We start from the raw sequence: 16,968 nt of genomic DNA, 5'->3' as shown, positions 1-16,968 counted from the left end.
CCCTAACATATTAAACTGTAGAACTGCAATTTCTGTTGCTGGCGCAGGATGGGGCAAAAGGTGTTTGTACATTTCCGCTCTCATGGTCTCTTAGCTCTAGGGTGGTTCTCTCACCAAACAGGAATCTGAAGAATACAGCACAGAAACCATATGTCTTGGGGATAGCTTTATGGAAGAAGAAAACACTGCTTTTGGTTCAGTTGGTAGGTAGTATTGAATATCAGTTTTGATCATCTTGTTTAGGCAATGGGATGATACAGAAAGGTTTTGGTCAGAATGACATATATAGTGTTTTAGGAAGATTAAGGTATGGGTGTAGTTTTGTGCTCCTTCCTTCCTCTCTACCTCTCAGCATAATCCTCAGAATACTCCCACAGGTATTCTGTAGAATGTTTACTTTTTCAGACAAAAGAGCAGGGCATATGTAGCTGGAGAAAAATAGGAGGGCCATGTTGGTGAGCCCAGACAAGAACAAATTGGATAATAGATGTGAAAGTGTTCTGGTATTTATAAAAGGCCACTGTGTCAAATGCTAAGATATGTGAGTTAGAATTAATATCTCACCAGTAACAATACTATGGTAAAGTCAGGGGTGGGGGGGGCTTTGAATGGTCGATAGGTTCAGCCTTGTAGGTGCTGGTTTGGAGGACTAGTAATCATGATCAATAATCATGATTAGTCAGCTTACTGATTTCTTTTGATTTCCTGTAACAACTCTTATCTTAGTCAGCTTGAACTCCTGTAAAAGAACAGCATAGGCTGAGTGGCTTATATAACAGACATTTCTTTCTCACAGCCTTAGGACAGGAATTCAGAGAACAGGGGACCAGCATGACTGGATTCCGGTGAGAGCACTCTTCCTGGCTTACAGGTGGCAGCTGTCTTGCTGTGTCCTCACATGAACTTTCCTCAGTCTTATTCTTCAAAAGGTGCTAATCCCATCATTAGGGGCCCATCCTCACAACCTAATCTAAATTCAGTTACCCTCCAAAGTCCTCACCTTCTTTTTTTTTTTTCTTTCTTCAATTTTCTTGTTTTTACTTTTACTCACATGTGTATACATTGTTTGGGCCACTTCCCTCCCCCTCCCCCTCCCCCCACTGCTGGGCAGAACGTGTTCTACCTTCTTGTATCTGATTTTTTTGAAGAGGAAACATAAGCAATAATAAGAAAGACATATCATTTTTGCTAGTTTGAGATAAAGATAGCTATACAGAGAGATTCCTAGCATTGCTTCCATGCACATGTGTATTACAACCCACACTGGTTCTTCTCTACTAGACTTCTTCACTACTTCCTAATCCCCTTCTTATAGTGGTCTCTTCCAGTTTAAGATTACTGTGTTCACTCCTCTACAGTGAGCATATCAATCACATTCAAATCTTAGGTTTCTTTCCCTTTCCCTATTCCTACCCTGTGCATTCTCCCATGTGACCCATGTCCAATAATATTGCTGCATATGAGGGAGAACATGAGATTTTTGGCCTTCTGAGCCTGGCTAACTTTGCTTAAGATGGTGTTCTCCAGTTCCATCCATTCATTTGTGAATGACAAAATTTCATTCTTCTTTGTGGCTGAATAAAATTCCATTGTGCATAAAATACCACATTTTCTTAACACATTCATTGGTAGTGGGGCATCTTGACTGTTTCCATAGCTTGGCTATTGTGAATGGTGCTGCAATAAATTTGGGTGTGCAGGTACCTTTGTAATAATCTAAGTTGCATTTCTTTGGGTATATCCCTAGGATATGATCCCTGGATCATATGGCAGATCTATGTTTAGTTTTTTAAAAAGCCTCCATATTGTTTTTCAGAGTGGTTGTACTAGCTTTCATTCCCACCAGCAGTGTAGGAGGATTCCTTTTTCCCCCCATCCTCACCAACATTTATTGTTGGTAGTATTCTTGATGATAGCTTTTCTAAAAGGAATGAGGTGGAGTCTTTGTGAGTCCTCACCTTCTTTAAGCTAGAGCTTCAACATGTGAATTTGGGGGACCACAAACATTCAGCCCATAACAAATTCCTTTCCCCCTTTTGTCATGAGAACAGGAAGGGAATTCTGAACATGTGATCTAGAAGAATGCCAGCTGGAGTTATAGATAGGCCACATAGATCTCCTGTGTCCACTGAAGTGAAAGGAGGGAGGAAAAACACACGCAGAGGCAGCAACATGGACAGAGGCCTTAGATAGAGATGGTGTAAAAACAAACTGAATACACCAGATAGCCCCCTTCCTCTCAAAGTCATGATCAGTAGATGATCTCATCAGCTGCAGTCCTGAGGTCCTTCTCTCTACTGTCAGCCCAGGCATGAGTTTGTTTTTTGTTTTTAGTATGTCCTTTGGTCTGAGTTGCACATGTGTGAGCCTTTTCTTGGTGTGGATTCAGTGAGAATTTGAAGGTGTTCAGAAGCCAACCAGGTAGTCAGTTCAGTGTTGCTGTGAACAGAAAAACTAAGACTGGGCTACACTACATGCCTGGGAAACTAGGCTGGAAAATTATTTCTGCCAATTGGAATGTTCTGCATCTGGAGCCCCAGGGCCTACAGAGACATGTCCAGGCCTGACTACAGCTACCAAAGATGGTAGGGTATTTCCCCTTAATGGAGTAATGGCCTTCTGTAGGGACTAAATTACCAAACAGAGTTAAATATGCCTTGGTAGTGTTGGACTTGTGTTACCTTCACAGTGCTATGGATCCCACCAGTATATAAACTGGCTGTTTATAGGGTGGAAGGGACCCAGTGTTCGTGAACACTTCCTCCATCTTGCTAAGCCAGTATGAGGGTGCCCCCGGCTTGTAAAATAGGGTGACTCTGGTAGACCCTGTCCTTCATCTGGGAGGCAGTGAGCCTAGAATTGTCACTCCAGTTTGCACTGTGGTGGGAAGGGTGCTCTTCATGCTGTGCTAGCCTTGGAGATCTGGAGGGGCCTACTGAAGAGGAGGGAGGATTTGGGAAGCATCTCCTATCCTGATGTTTCACAGATAAAAGAGCCTTAATTTTCATTTTATTTTTAAAGTTAATATAGAGTAACACTGATTTTAATTGTAGTTTTGTGAATTTTAATCTATAGGTTCACATAACTATCACCATAATCAGGATACAGAGCAGTTTCATCACCTGGTGCTGGAAATGTCCCTGGTGCAGTCACTATGTAGTCATATCCTTTTGTCCTTTGAGAACATCATACAACTAGAATCTTGCAGTATGTGACTTCTTGATACTGACTTCTGTCATTCAGCACAATATATCTTTAAGATACATTATGCCTTCCAAGTTTTGTGTGTATCAGTAATTCATTCCTTTTTTTGGTAAATTTTCTTTTTTACATTTTAACTAGTTCACTTATAACTTTCTGCAGCAATGCTATATCATATACTACATATTTTCCTTTATTTATCTATATATTTATTGGTGTTTTGAGACTGGGTCTCACTGTGTAGCCCAGGCTGATGTTGAACTTAGTATCTTCCTACCTTAGCCTTTTGAGGGCTGGAGTTCCACAGCTGTGTGCCACCACACCCAGTTTTCCATTTTGTTTTTGTGTAGTATTCTTTTATATGAATATGCCACAGTCATATCTAGTTTATCTAGTCACCTTGAAGAAGGGTATTTGTATTGTTTCTAATTTTAGTGATGATAACTAGTACTGCTAAACATTTGTATACAGGTTTTTATGGGAGCATAGGTTTTATTTTTCTAGGATAAATATCTAGCTGAAGCATTGCTGAGTCATATAGTAAGTAAATGTTTAACTTTATAAGAACCTGCCAAACAGTTTTCCAAAGTGGCTGTGCTATTTTTACATTTCAAGCTATGTGATTAGTATTGTTGTTAGTGTTTTTTAATTTTAGCTATTTAATATGTATAGTAGGATCTCATAGTTTTAATTTGCATTTCCTCACCAGCTAATGATAGTGAACATCTTTTCATGGGAGGCCATTATTCCAGACTTGGAGCAATAGCCTATTGCTGTAGGGAGTTGTAATCAGGTCTGACCACATTCCTGTAGAATCAAGGACAGACTTCAAAAATTCTACAGGACTAAGAATACTGTCTTAGCTTTGTTTTCTAGGCAGGTCTCACCTTTGTTTCAGTTCTTCCTGCTCACAGCAACACCACTACTTCTCTCAGTTATGGATTATGCTTTTGGTGTCATGCCTGAGAATCCCATATTACCAAGTTATGAAGATTTTCTCTGGTTTTCTTCTAAGTGTTTTATAAAACACTTTAAGCCCATGGTGATGTTCATTTATTTGTCTGGTCTGGTCACACCTCATTCTGTTTCCTGGTAGATTTGATTTTAGATTTCCATCAGAGGTGGGGAAAACCTGCCTGAGATCACAGATTGCTGCTTCATGGAAAAGAATCCCAGAATTAGGCCCTTGACAGAAATCAGTCAGTGACTTTGAAGTTCAGAGTAGAGGTTTCTTCCCCTATTTTCATCTTCATTTTTTTTTCCCCTTGTGGTGCTGGGGATTGAATCTTCCTCATTTCTGAATGGTCACTTTATTGTGCTTTAGGTCCATGTTCAAATCTCATCTGTCTCCCAAGGTGCTTCAGTGGTCTCATTTCTGCAGTGTGGATGTTCCAGTGGTTATGCTTGGTAACCACACATGATATCACAGGAAGAAACCAAAAATTCATAAGGAACTCAGAAGAGGTAAAGCAGCCATTGGAAAACCATGGCTTATAGGTCAAAACTGGCTCACTGCTTGTTTTTATAATCTTTATTGGAACATAGCCACATTCATTTATCTATTAGTGTGTAAGGCTACAGTGGCAAAGTTGAATAGTTGTAACAGACCACATGGTCCTCAAAACATAAAATACTTACCATCTTGTCTTTTACAGAGAATTTTGCTAAACCCAGGAGTTAAGGCTGATACTGGGTAGGAGTTGGGATAAAGTACTTTGCTGTGGTTAAAACTGAGTCCAGGCTGATAGTGGCTTAACTGGTAAAGTGACTGCCTAGCAAGAGTGAGGCCCTGAGTTCAAGCCCCAGTACTGCCAACATCCTCCCCCTATAAAAAATGTGAGTAATCAGAAAACAAAGGATACAAATTATTTTCCTATATAAAGCATCCTGGTATCTTTTCACTTAGGATCATTTGTTGTTGTAGGAATTTGGAGGAAGTAAAATGTGATGCAGCCTTGAAGCCTAGTGATGATGGGCAGGAGGTAAAGATGAAATGAAATGGAGATTAGATATGGTACACTGGAGTCACTTCTCTGATGGAGTGTGGGGAGAGGCAGGGAATAAGGAGTGATGTGGTGACCATCATTGACCTCTTACCACTAGGCTTCTGTGATCTGCTCTTACTCTTCTCTTGTGGTCCTCAGTCTTAGCTGTACATTAGAATCACCTGAGGAGTTAAAAATAAGGTTCGGCATCAAGCTGTACTCCAGACGAATTCAATCAAAATGTCTGGGAGTAGAATCTAGAGGCCAGTATTTTAAGTTTCCCGGGTGGTTCCATGTTGAGCACCTTTGTTTCATTTTATAATACCTTAGGCACCAAGGAAGTGTTGCCACCTACTGACAGTAGGTAAGTACTAAGCTTTGAAAGAAGTCAGTAACTTCAGATTCCACTATACTCTGGGAACTTGTATTCTGGATATTGTATCTTTATCATTTATGTATTAGAGTTGTATTTTAGAGTTTTATCATGCGTATATTAGAGTTGGGCTTTTGACCATCTTAAGGTGGTTGTTCCTGAGAAATGCTGTGTCTCGATTCTTATATAACTCAGGATGTTGACATATTCTGTCAATTGGTAGGAATAGAATGTTAGCACTGAAGAAAATCTTAGAGATCATTAGTTCCCAGTTAACATATCTAAATGCCCTTTGGGCTTATATATTCTAGCTCTTTAAGGCTTGCTACTCAAAGTGTCGTCCATGGACCAGTAGTGTCAATATCATTTGAGATCTTGTTAGAAAGGAAGAGTTCTTGATCTGCAGAATCTATAATTTAACAAGGTGAGTCATATGGATCTTAAAGTTTGAGAAACACAACTTTACAGAATCATGTAAGTGGAAGCTTCAGGAAGTAGATTTCAGTTGCACTGTAAGAAACTACTTTTCAAACAGAGCTGCCAATATTGTGTTAGAGAATGACTGATGGCTTGACAGAGATAACACTCTGACTTCTAAGAGCTCTCCCAATTCTGATTTTTAAATTTTCTTCCTCTTCCTCAAAGAGTTTCTTCAGTGTCTCCCAAGAATCATCTCTTTCATCCTATACTATATCACAGACATTCATTGAGGCTTCAGGTCTGCCTACTATGTTTTCTGCATTTCTTGTAACCCTAAGAGATGAACTCAAGCACTGATTTCTCAAATCTACTCTCCTATCTGTTTGTAGGCTTGGGTTGGAGAGGATATTCAATGGTCCAAGGATTTGGGAGAAGCTAGGAAGAGGTGTCCAACATGAATAACAGCATGGCCTCTATAAATTCCCTTCTAGCTCCTGTTTCTTGATTCTATGCTGCAAGGTAGACATTTTCAATATGTAACACATTCTTTGAGCTCACCTATGCAGTGGTCCTTGAAAATATTTTTACTTTTTCAGCCATGGGATTTAGAGAACATTTCCTTATCCTGCTTATTAGTCTATACAATGATTTCATCCAGATGCATTTTGTATTTGTATAATCCAGTGTTTGGTACATGTTTCTATTCTTTCCTAGATTTCTTGTTTCCTGTGTCTTTCCTTTCTGAATCCTCAGGCCAAGATTATGCTCAACATCTGCCTCTCTATTTTTTCACTTTTTAAAAATCCTTAAACCTGTAACTCCCTCCTACTTTCTATGTAAAACTGCAGTAATTCTCCATTTCAGATTCCTCCTACATTGGTCTGCATCCTTTCTCCCATTCTTGTCCATCACTTCTAAGATTCATGTGGCTTCACCAAACTCCTTCATTTCTTTGTTGTGGAACCTTCCCCTCTCCATTTCTCAAGTGTTCCTACCCATCTTCTGTGAGGGCTCTGATGTTTGTGTTATGCCAGGAGGGTTTTCTCAGATATAATCTGACCAATACCCTCACTTCACAGAAGGGAAAAATGATACCCAGAGAAGTCAGGGGGTGTGCTCAGGGTTGCATAGCTAAGGGTAAAGATGTTTGTTATGAAATAGAGTTAGTGTTCAGTGTAGTTTCTTCAGAGGAATTCATAATACTTCATGGAAAATATTTTACTTAATTTCACAAGGTGAGCCAGGATATGTAGTGGATGCTGAGAGGTGCAGAGAGGCTATAAAACATGATTGATTGTCTTTTATAGAGAAGTAAATCAAGTCTTAGAAAGACAGAAGGAATCATCATTTGTTCCTAACCGTTTTTGGTTTGAGAAAGAAGACCGTAAATCCTTGATTCATGACTCTACCAAGTACTGAAAACTTTCATTCCTTCTGCTAGTAAGTGTTGTGTAGATGTGAATCACACTGTGTGAACAATGTTGCGCGCCCCACCCTTGCATCAGAAGGCAAGTTTGATGTCTCTTGTCATCCTACTTGCAAAACACACCACATTAATCATTTAGAGGAGAGTCTGGGCTAAATTTAGAGGAGAATGAGAATTAGGTAAAGTTGCATTTATTTTGTTATGTTTTTAGTTTGTCATCACCTCTGTTTTTACTTTAAAGGGCTCTAATATAGTCAGCCTTCCTTATCCACAGGTTTTGTATCCACTATGTCAACCAGTCTTGGAAAAATATTTTTTAAAATACATCTTTACTGAGCATGTACAGACTTTTTCTTGTCATTCCCTAAACAATGGAGTATAGCAATTACTTCCATTGGATGTATAGTGTATAAGGTATTATAAGTAATCTAAAGATGAGTTAAAGTATACAGGAAGCTATGCCTAGGTTATATGCATATATATATACTACACCACTTTATATAAGGGACTTGAGCCTCTGGATTATGATATCTATAGAGGGTTGTGGGACCAACCTCCACAGATAGTGAGGGACACTGAACTTGTTTTTAAATGTGCTATGGGAGATTATAGAGAGGAAGACAAGTTGAAAGTAGTGGATTATTATTAGGAGTGGTACTTATCTTGCTTCATAAATCACTCCATCCAGCCCTTAATCATTTGGGTTGGTTGTTCAGCTTCTCATGACCTATCAACATGCTCCCAGTCAGAAAAAAAGTGATGGCTGTGTTCCAGGCCATGTCTCTTTTCCTCTCTACATGGAGTAGCAGCCATTCAGGAGCTCCCTTGAGTACACAGCCCAAAATTGCCTGCATGAGAACCTGCCACTGTCTTCTATTTGAGGGCCCTATTTAATTTGCCCTCTTGCATCATGTTGAGACACTGTGAAAATGCCTCATACCCATAGAACATCTGTGTTTGGATGAACCTCTCCCCCTACTTTCTCAGTGTTCCAAACAGCAGTGAACTCGGCTATTTCTTGCCCTGAAATCCTCCTTATATTCAGAAGTCCCCTTTACTGTGCTCTTCTGATCTCACTGGTACCCTCCCCAGCTTATTGACATGTATCCCTGGGTGTGGAACAAGGTAGGAAGCGACAAAGGAAATGAGAACAGACAGTATGATTAGTGTGGGAAGGAATTTGGGGAGGGGGATTGAAGTCTTCCATTGAGAAGCCTGGCATCCTGATCCTACAAAGTTAATTTCCAGTAAGCTCTTCCTCATCTTCTTGCTTCCTATTTTAAGATGGGGATAGAATACACATGAAAAAGCTCATTAAACATGTATCATCGAACGAAGGAGTGAATGAATAATTTTATTTCCTGGAGTGGGAATTTGGGGCTGATGAAAAAGACAGAGATATTGGGCAATATAAAAAGAACAGAATTGAGAATCAAGAGATGTGGATTCTAGCCTTGGATTTTCTGTTAATGGACCTAGAGAAGTCTTTTACCATCCATGAGCACTGGCTGCTTCATCTATATGATGAAAAGCTTGGCTTGTGTTTGGGATCCTAAATATTTCAAACACAAGGATTTTTCTAAAAATTTCTGATGAAATATTTCAGACATACAAAGTATGTGAAGCCTAATATATGAATACCTGATGCCTACCACCCAATAGAATGCCCTCTCTACATAATAATGGTAGGTCTTATTTTATTTTATTTTATTGAGACAAGGTCTTGCTATGAAGCCCTGGTTGGCCTCAAACTCACAAATCCTCCTGCATCCACCCCCCAAGTGCTAGAATTATAGGCATATACCACACACCCTACTAATAGTGGTGATTTTAGCAGTCTTTGATTTAAAAAATGAATGACAGCAAACAGCAGTGGTGCTTTCATAAGAATTTGTATTTTAAGTGCTATAATGATAGCTGTGCTTGAAAAGTAGTACATATATGATCAATGCTAGAAAGTAATGCATATATGATCAACACACGCACATGGCCTATTCAAGGCAATTCTTTTTGGGGGAAGTACTAGGGATTTAACTCAGGTCCTTATACTTTCTAGGCAGGTTTTCTACTGTTTGAGTGACACCCTCAGTCCTTTATGCTTTAGTCAATTTCTAGATAGTGTCTTACTTTATGCCAGGGGTGGCCTGGACTATAGTCTTCATTGCACTTCCCTTGGTATATGGGATGACAGGTGTGTGCCATCACACCCAGCCATTGGTTGAGATGAGTCTCAAAAGTGTTTTGCCCAGGCTAGCCTTGAACCATGATCCTCCTGATGTCCACCTCCCAAGAAGATAAGATTGCAGGCTGAAGCTGTTGTTCCCAGCTTTAAGGAAATTCTTGATGCAAACAAAAATACGTAATAATCCTATAGTATGCTTCTGTGGCCCAAAGTAGTGTTCTGAATAGTGTGATCTGTATTATCACTTGCATTAAAAAAAATGAAAAGTTTTGACACTACTCCACATCTATTAAATGAATATCTCTTGAGAGCTGGTCTGAGATTCTGCCTTTTTCTTTTAAATTAGCTATCCTAAGTGGGACTAGAACTTGGTTTTAGATCCCTTTGGTTTGTAGAACTGGGCAGTACTATAATTCTATATGATAGAAAGATAAATATTCCTTTAAAAAGTTGCTTCTCTGGTTCCTTTTAAATATTTTGCAGACTATACAGATTTTACGTATGTGCAATTTTCCATATTGTGTCTGGTGGTGAAATAAATTATTCTGGACTCACTTTGATAGATGGGGAATACACACCCTTTCCAAGAATCCTCATAGATACTCTAGAATTCATGTTTAGTACCATTTTGGTCTTGATCTTGCTGGAAATTCTGAGATTTCATATAAAATGAACACGACAAGTCACTGAGTGGCATAGCAGTGTCAGGTCTGCCATAGCTCTTTGGCCCTTGTTCTATAGACAAAGGGGCCAGAAACTTAAGGAAGCTGGGTATAGCACAGAGAACAGAAGTTCATCCGCACAACCATTCCTCCTAACTATAACATAAAATGATTGATTGACTAATAATGAAAGCTCTAAGTTTTTGGTTTTTTAATTTAAAGAAGTACATATCAATGGCTGGAAATGTAGCTTAGTTGATAGAGTGCTTGGCTATTCTGCATGAGGCCCTGGGTTTTATCCTCAGCATTCCCACCTCCACCTCCAAAAAAACCATAAATAAGTATGTATCACACATTGATAGGATGCTCAACATTGTGCTGTGGGATTTGAACCATTTAAAGATTAGGTCTTCTTAAAGTTCTTGTGTGGTTTAGAATCCATGTTTTAGTAACTTGTCAGTTAATGAACTACTTGGAAGGTTTATTTTTAGCCTTTTATACACATCATTTTTTTTAGGTTTTGTGAATAATTATTATTGACTGTGTTCATTAATTTGTTTGACTTCTTTTATCACCTTCCTATACTCTGATGCTATTTTTTTGACTACAAATGTATGTAAACCATATTTCTTGTTCTCGAGGAGGACATGGCCTTTTGGGGAAATAAGTAAACAACCAACCTACCATGAGTGATATTAAAGGCTGGCATATGGCTTTAGTTACCAAGTTGAGCATCTCAGTGTAGGGATGTAACCTTGAAGGTCTCTCTATGGAGGAGCCTGACCAGATACTTCAGGAATAAGCAGGAATTTGGCAACAGATGATGTGGAAAGAGCATTCTAGGAATAGGGGTTAGCAAATGCAATTAATGGAAATATGGAAGGGTGTAACTTGTTTACCTTGTATGTGGTGGAGTTGCAGAATTAAAGTGAACTTGCTGGAGCAGAAATTCATTTGTTTTACAGTGTTTTCAGATTTTGTACCTTTGAATTATGATAAAGTATACCTAATATAAAATTTACTAGCATAACCATTTTGAGTGGACAGTTTTTTGGTGGTAACTACATTCACATTGCTGTACAATAGTCACCACTATGCATATCCAGAACTTTCAAAACTAAAGCTCTGTACCCATTAAATACTAGTTCCCATTATCTTCTCCCCTCAGTATCTGGAAGCCATTATGGTACTATCTTTCTTTGTGAATTTGATAACTTTAGATTCCTCATAAAAATAAAATCACAAAAATATTTGTCTTTTTTGCAACTGTCTGGCTTTCCTTAGCCTAATGTCTTCAAATCTCATCCATACCATTATGTGCAGAATTCCCTTGCTTTTTAATGCTCAAAATATTCCATTATATACATAAAGCACATTTTGTGTGTCCATTCATCCATTGAGGAAATGGATTGCTTCCACCTTTTGGCTATGTGAATAATGCTGTTATAAGCATGTCTGTACTCAAATTTTGTAATTTATTATGTAAGTTATTAAACTTTCAGTAAGTACAAAAGGAGTTCTTGCAAATCCTTATAATATAGTCCCTTTGATTGAGGCACTTGTAGTTTTGTTGTAGAGATGTACTCACACTCATGAAACTGAACCTACAGAGTATGGTGAAAATGCCCAGTGGCATTGTCAGAGTTTACTTTTAAATTTGCTGTGATTGTTTCACAGGCCACTCTAGGAAGTTAGTGAACAGTGTAAGGCAAGAACTTTGCAGAGCAAGGGTGTGACAATTTACCTTTGTAAACTGATTCCTTTCTCTTTGGTGAAGTTGCCTGTGAGCACCTTGACTCCTTAGCAGACCTTGGCTCATATCTATGAGCATTGTGGAGCCAGTGGAAAGGAGATAGGCTAAGTGAACACTACAGTTAAGAATGGGGGATCTGCTGTGAGAAAGTGTATCACTAGCCAAATGACTTGTAGCCAGGATGACTGAGGAACCAAAGTTCCTGTGAAAAAATGCATTTTGATTAAAAATCAGCCGTTGTTAAACAGGAAGATGCACATTATTGCAAAAAGAGCTCTCTCTCTGTGTGTGTGTGTGTGTGTGTGTTGTGTGTGTGTGAGAGAGACAGAGACAGATCAAAGAGAAAGAATGAGAGAGACAGAGACAGAGAGACAAGCACCTGATAGTCCAACCCTTGCCAGGGCTCTAAGAAAGTAGTCCTGTGACAGTTTTTTGCACTGTAGCTTCAAGCTCAGGGCAGGGTTATTCCCAACGTTAGATGCCTATCTCAGCTGTTTCATCTCCTCCACTGTTATAGACCTCCTGCTTCCCATTCTTAGATACCCAGAGACTAGGACTGAGACATGTAGGTTTAGGAGGCAGTTCTGGGAATTAGAAGATGCTGAGAAACTAGGCTGCTGGTCTGGAACCATTGGCACAGCACACTAAGTTCCAGGGTCCCTATTCTAATACAAAGTCCTGAGGCTCTGTTTATGAACACCAAACTCTTTCCCTCCATCTTTCCAGCCTGCAGTTGGTGTTCCAGAACTTTGTATTGTTTTTCATGTAGGGTTTTATCTGCACTTGCTGGTGGAACTCCAGCCAGCAAAGCAAGTATATCAGAACAGTCTGGCCACAGTGGGTGGAGGGCCAGGCGTGTTGGCATGTACTCCAGGGCTGGCATGGGTCTAAGGGAGGCTGACTTGAGCCACAGACAGTGGCACCAGCAGTTCTGTTTGTTCTTCAGCCCCTGGCAAAGCCTGAGCAGATTGGTTTCCTGTGTCAAGGAACACAGATGCTTCCTCCTAAGCCGTCCTGCCCAGGCAGTGCTCCAGCCCAGAGCAACAGTCTGGGAAAAAGGATTTGTCCCTGAGAGCCCCTTGTCTTCTCTATTCTTCTGGTTACTTCATTGCCACCCCTCTAAGTCCATTTTTCCCCCAATGAGCATGATAACATTATTGTCTAAGTAATCACCATATAAACAAATGGCTTAATGATAAATATTTAAGCATTTTCAGACACTTGATTTTCTTTCATGTCCAAAGTTTCCAACAGAAGTGCAATTTAATTCTAATTCTGCAGTTGGATAGGGTTTGGGGACGTTAGGAGGTAGGTGGAATAGATGCAGACATGACCAACCTAAGAGCCCTTGTCAACGGCAAGCAGGTACTGCTGGCAGCTGTGGTGGGACCTAGAAGCTTGTTTCCTGCTTCTCTTGCCCCTTTTCATTTTGAAACAATCCAGAGTATTCCACCAGCTGTTGTATGGAGCACCTATGTTTTCACTGTCATTGAGATTCTGGGAGGAAATTGGGTCAAGCTTTTCTGTGTAGTCACTATGCCTACAGACTCTGTAAGAGTTACCTGAGAATATGTGCATGGTGATGGGGCTTCAGAGAGAATGTTTAGTTGCATTTTGAGTTCTTACGATGAAGGTATTAAAAAGCACGGTCAAGGTTGTCAAACCACTAACTGTAGAAATAGTTAAGGTTCAGAAACACAAGAACCTGGATGGGCACCTCTTTCCTGTCTTGGGTGAGGAATCTTGATATAAAGGTCCAGGAGGAAGTGGAAACAACAGGGAAGTGGACTAAACAAGGAAGATATGTATGGTCAACTACAAGATTTTTCTGGAAATCTGAGACATTTGGCTTAGCAGACAATTGGTTCTCTGAAACTAGGGCTGGGGAGAATGACGTAGTGCTTGCAGAACTAAGTACTTGATATTTCTGCTTTGATTTCATAACTATAAAAGGGAAAGGAGGAGGTTGGAGTATGTGAAAGTGACATACTGCAAGAGACCAAGGATGAGAATTGACCTGTTGATGGCAGGTTTTGTCCTCTGGGTGTTTCCAGACTCTTATGCCCTTAACTCCCGCTGGAGCTCATTGGAGTACTGCCTTCTGCATGCCTGTGACTGCAGGAGCAGCCCTGACTTTAAAGACTTGTTTAGAAGGAGGTGTGGCTGGAAGGTAGTGTTTATTAAAGTTCAAGTGAGCAGAGGTAAATGAAGATGTGGTTGGGAGTGGTGGCTGGTTCACCTCTCCCAGCAGGCACAAGGCCAAAGTCAGCTGATTCACAGATTGCCATGCTGGTTCTCCCACCCAGAGGTCATTTCAGTTCATCCATACTGCAGTATAGCAGAATGCTGCAGTCAGGATATGCACTGTGAGGTGCAGTCATGTCCCCGGTGCTTGCTAATCAGAACCAACTCCAGCCTCTAATGTTTGTAGCTGCTGGCCTAAAGGGGACTGTGGCTGAAGTCCTGTCCCAAGCCAGACTCCAGAACAAAAACTCTCCTCCCCATCCTGCCACACATGCCTCTCTTCATTACTCACTACTAAGGTTCTAGGCTGAAGCCCTCTGTCTCCCATGAGTTCGCTGTGCTGGTTTTGTCCTTTTTCCAGGCCCCTTGGTGAAAGAGAGAACTGTTGACAGGGTAGAGTGATGCAGGATGGAAGAAGTAACCATCAGATATCCACCTGCTTTTACATCCTTCGAGGTGCTTCCTATGCCCATGCCCAGAAACTGTACCAGTTCTCTAGACCTGTCTATGGCCCTCTTTGCCAGGTTGTGAGCTAGTGGGCACCCTGCAGATGCACTGGTCTAATCAGATTCTTTTTTCATTTGCAGTATGAGTTTAAAGCCAAGAACATCAAGAAGAAGAAAGTGAGCATTATGGTTTCAGTGGATGGAGTGAAAGTGATTCTAAAGAAAAAGAAAAAGGTAAGTGGCTCTGAAGCAGAAATTGTGGTGAAGAGGGAATCAGGGAAGGTAGGCATGGTATACCTTTTCCTTCTAGAACATTCTCTGGCAGAATTGCCTTATCTGTTGAGGTCTTCTGTTTGAGGAGCAATAATGTTGATAGGCTGCAGCTGGAGCAGAGAGTGAGGCAGGGACAAGTGGCTTAGTGGGATGATTGCTCAGTCATTCCTAGTGTCCCACAGGTAATGGGTTATCTCCCATGACCCTTATGTTCAAAACCTCTTCAACATTGCACCTTTACAGGTAGGTAGGTAGGTAGGTAGGTAGGTAGGTAGTGTGTGTGTGTGTGTGTGTGTGTGTGTGTGTGTGTGTGTGTCTGTGTGTGTGTGTGTGTGTGTGTGTGTGTCTGTGTGTGTGTGTGTGTGTGTGTCTGTGTCCCAGGCTGTCCTTGAACTTACTATGTAGCCCTGTGTGTGTGTGTGTGTGTGACCCAGGCTGTCCTTGAACTTACTATGTAGCCCAGACTGACCTTGAAGCTCATGATCTTCTACCTCTGCTTCTTGAGTGCTTCGATTCTAGGCACACTTAGCTTACTTTTCAGTCTTCTTGGTAGGAAATTCTTCTAACTTAAGCAATATATGTTGAACACCCCTAATCTGAAATCCAAAATACTCCAAAAGTTGAAACTTTTTGAGTGTCATACCAGGGCTCAAAAGTTTCTGATTTTAGTGAATTTTAGATTTTCAAATATAGAGATGTTTACTTGGTAAAGTCTATGCAAATATTCCCAGACCAAAAAAATCTCTGAAATTTGAAAATACTTCTGGTTTGAGGCATGATAGATAAGGGATACTCAACCTGTAATAGAATTCCATGGAGGAGTAGATAAGAAGAGGTTCCCTCAGCAGTTGCCTGACCCTTCTGTCTAGAGCAACCCTCAGTCCCACTCCCAAATGCCTTGCAGCCCCCATGTGTGTCCTTCTGTTACAGGTGCTGCAGCTTGGGGATATGTTTCTTGCATCCTCTTCTTTCCCTTCACATATGTACTCATAGTGGGTAGCCATGGGACAATCCTGAGAATTTCTGAACAGGAGAGTCTAGGAAGCAAGCTGATGCCTGCTAAGTCCCCCCGGGCTTGAAATTATGAATGATGACAATATGAACTTGAGCAATTTTCAATCCAAGCTCATGATTCAGGGAACCTGGCCATGGTCACATGTGTCAGATTGTGTTACTCTGCCCTGCACATAAGGAAACTGGTGGTTTAGCACTCTCCTGTAGCAACTGATAGCATAATTGCCATTTGTGAGCACTTTTCAGGTGACAATATTATTTCAAACCCATTGTCACCCATCTCATCAGTCTTTATGGATGTTTCTCTTGGCCAGTGATTTGCTCTCTGACCTGTTTCCTCCCTTGCCAAGGGCTCAGCAGTTAGCTTTGCATCATGAAACCCAGACTCATCAGTTTCGAAGTTGTAAACCTTAGGATGTCACCTCACATTGGCAAAGCTCAAAAAGAGGCTGATGTATAAACTGAACTAATAGGTCTTTTATTCACTTTGAGACATAGAACAGTCTCTTGGACCAGACTCTCATTAGCCTGACAGGCACATTCCCTTTTGATTGGAGGCAAATTATTGGCAAGGCAAACTATTACAGGGTACCTAGGTGGGCCCAGAAGTGGGACAAGTTGGCTAATTATATGATAGAAATGTTTCCCAACAACATATGGGTTCACTGGTCATACTGACCTTGTTGAGTGTTGCTATTCCTTGGGTCTGTTCAACATTCCCTCCTGGGGTTTTCCTCTATGACCCTCTGACTCCTATACTTTCATGGCTGACACTCCCAGAATCTCCCTACCACAACAGTACATGTAGACTTCTAACTAATGTGATCTTTGCTTACTTTCAGTTAGGTTGCATTTCAAGGCCTGCTGTCCTGAGAGCTATTCTGTCCCTATGGAATGACTTTGTGGTTTTGCCCTTAAAGGACACTTTATTTCCCATCTCCCTCATGTATCATGTACCATATGTGATAGTACCTCATTCTGCAAGTGGG

General features: G+C 40.6%; 1 protein-coding gene across 5 annotated transcripts in view; it reads left to right on the top strand.

Annotated features, from left to right (window-relative positions):
* The window catches only part of LOC109690974 (carboxyl-terminal PDZ ligand of neuronal nitric oxide synthase protein), a 295,255-nt gene that overhangs the window by 187,024 nt on the left and 91,263 nt on the right, over positions 1 to 16,968 (top strand). For all 5 annotated transcript variants that reach the window (XM_074047630.1, XM_074047632.1, XM_074047631.1 and 2 more), the window contains exon 3: positions 14,834 to 14,926. In XM_074047630.1, coding sequence (XP_073903731.1) covers positions 14,834 to 14,926 — 93 coding nt within the window. The remainder of the gene's footprint in view (positions 1 to 14,833; positions 14,927 to 16,968) is intronic.

Source organism: Castor canadensis, chromosome 11, assembly GCF_047511655.1.
Source record: "Castor canadensis chromosome 11, mCasCan1.hap1v2, whole genome shotgun sequence".
Lineage (NCBI taxonomy): Eukaryota > Metazoa > Chordata > Mammalia > Rodentia > Castoridae > Castor > Castor canadensis.
Note: the sequence above shows the minus strand (reverse complement) of the source record. Positions and strands in the feature narration are given on the sequence as shown.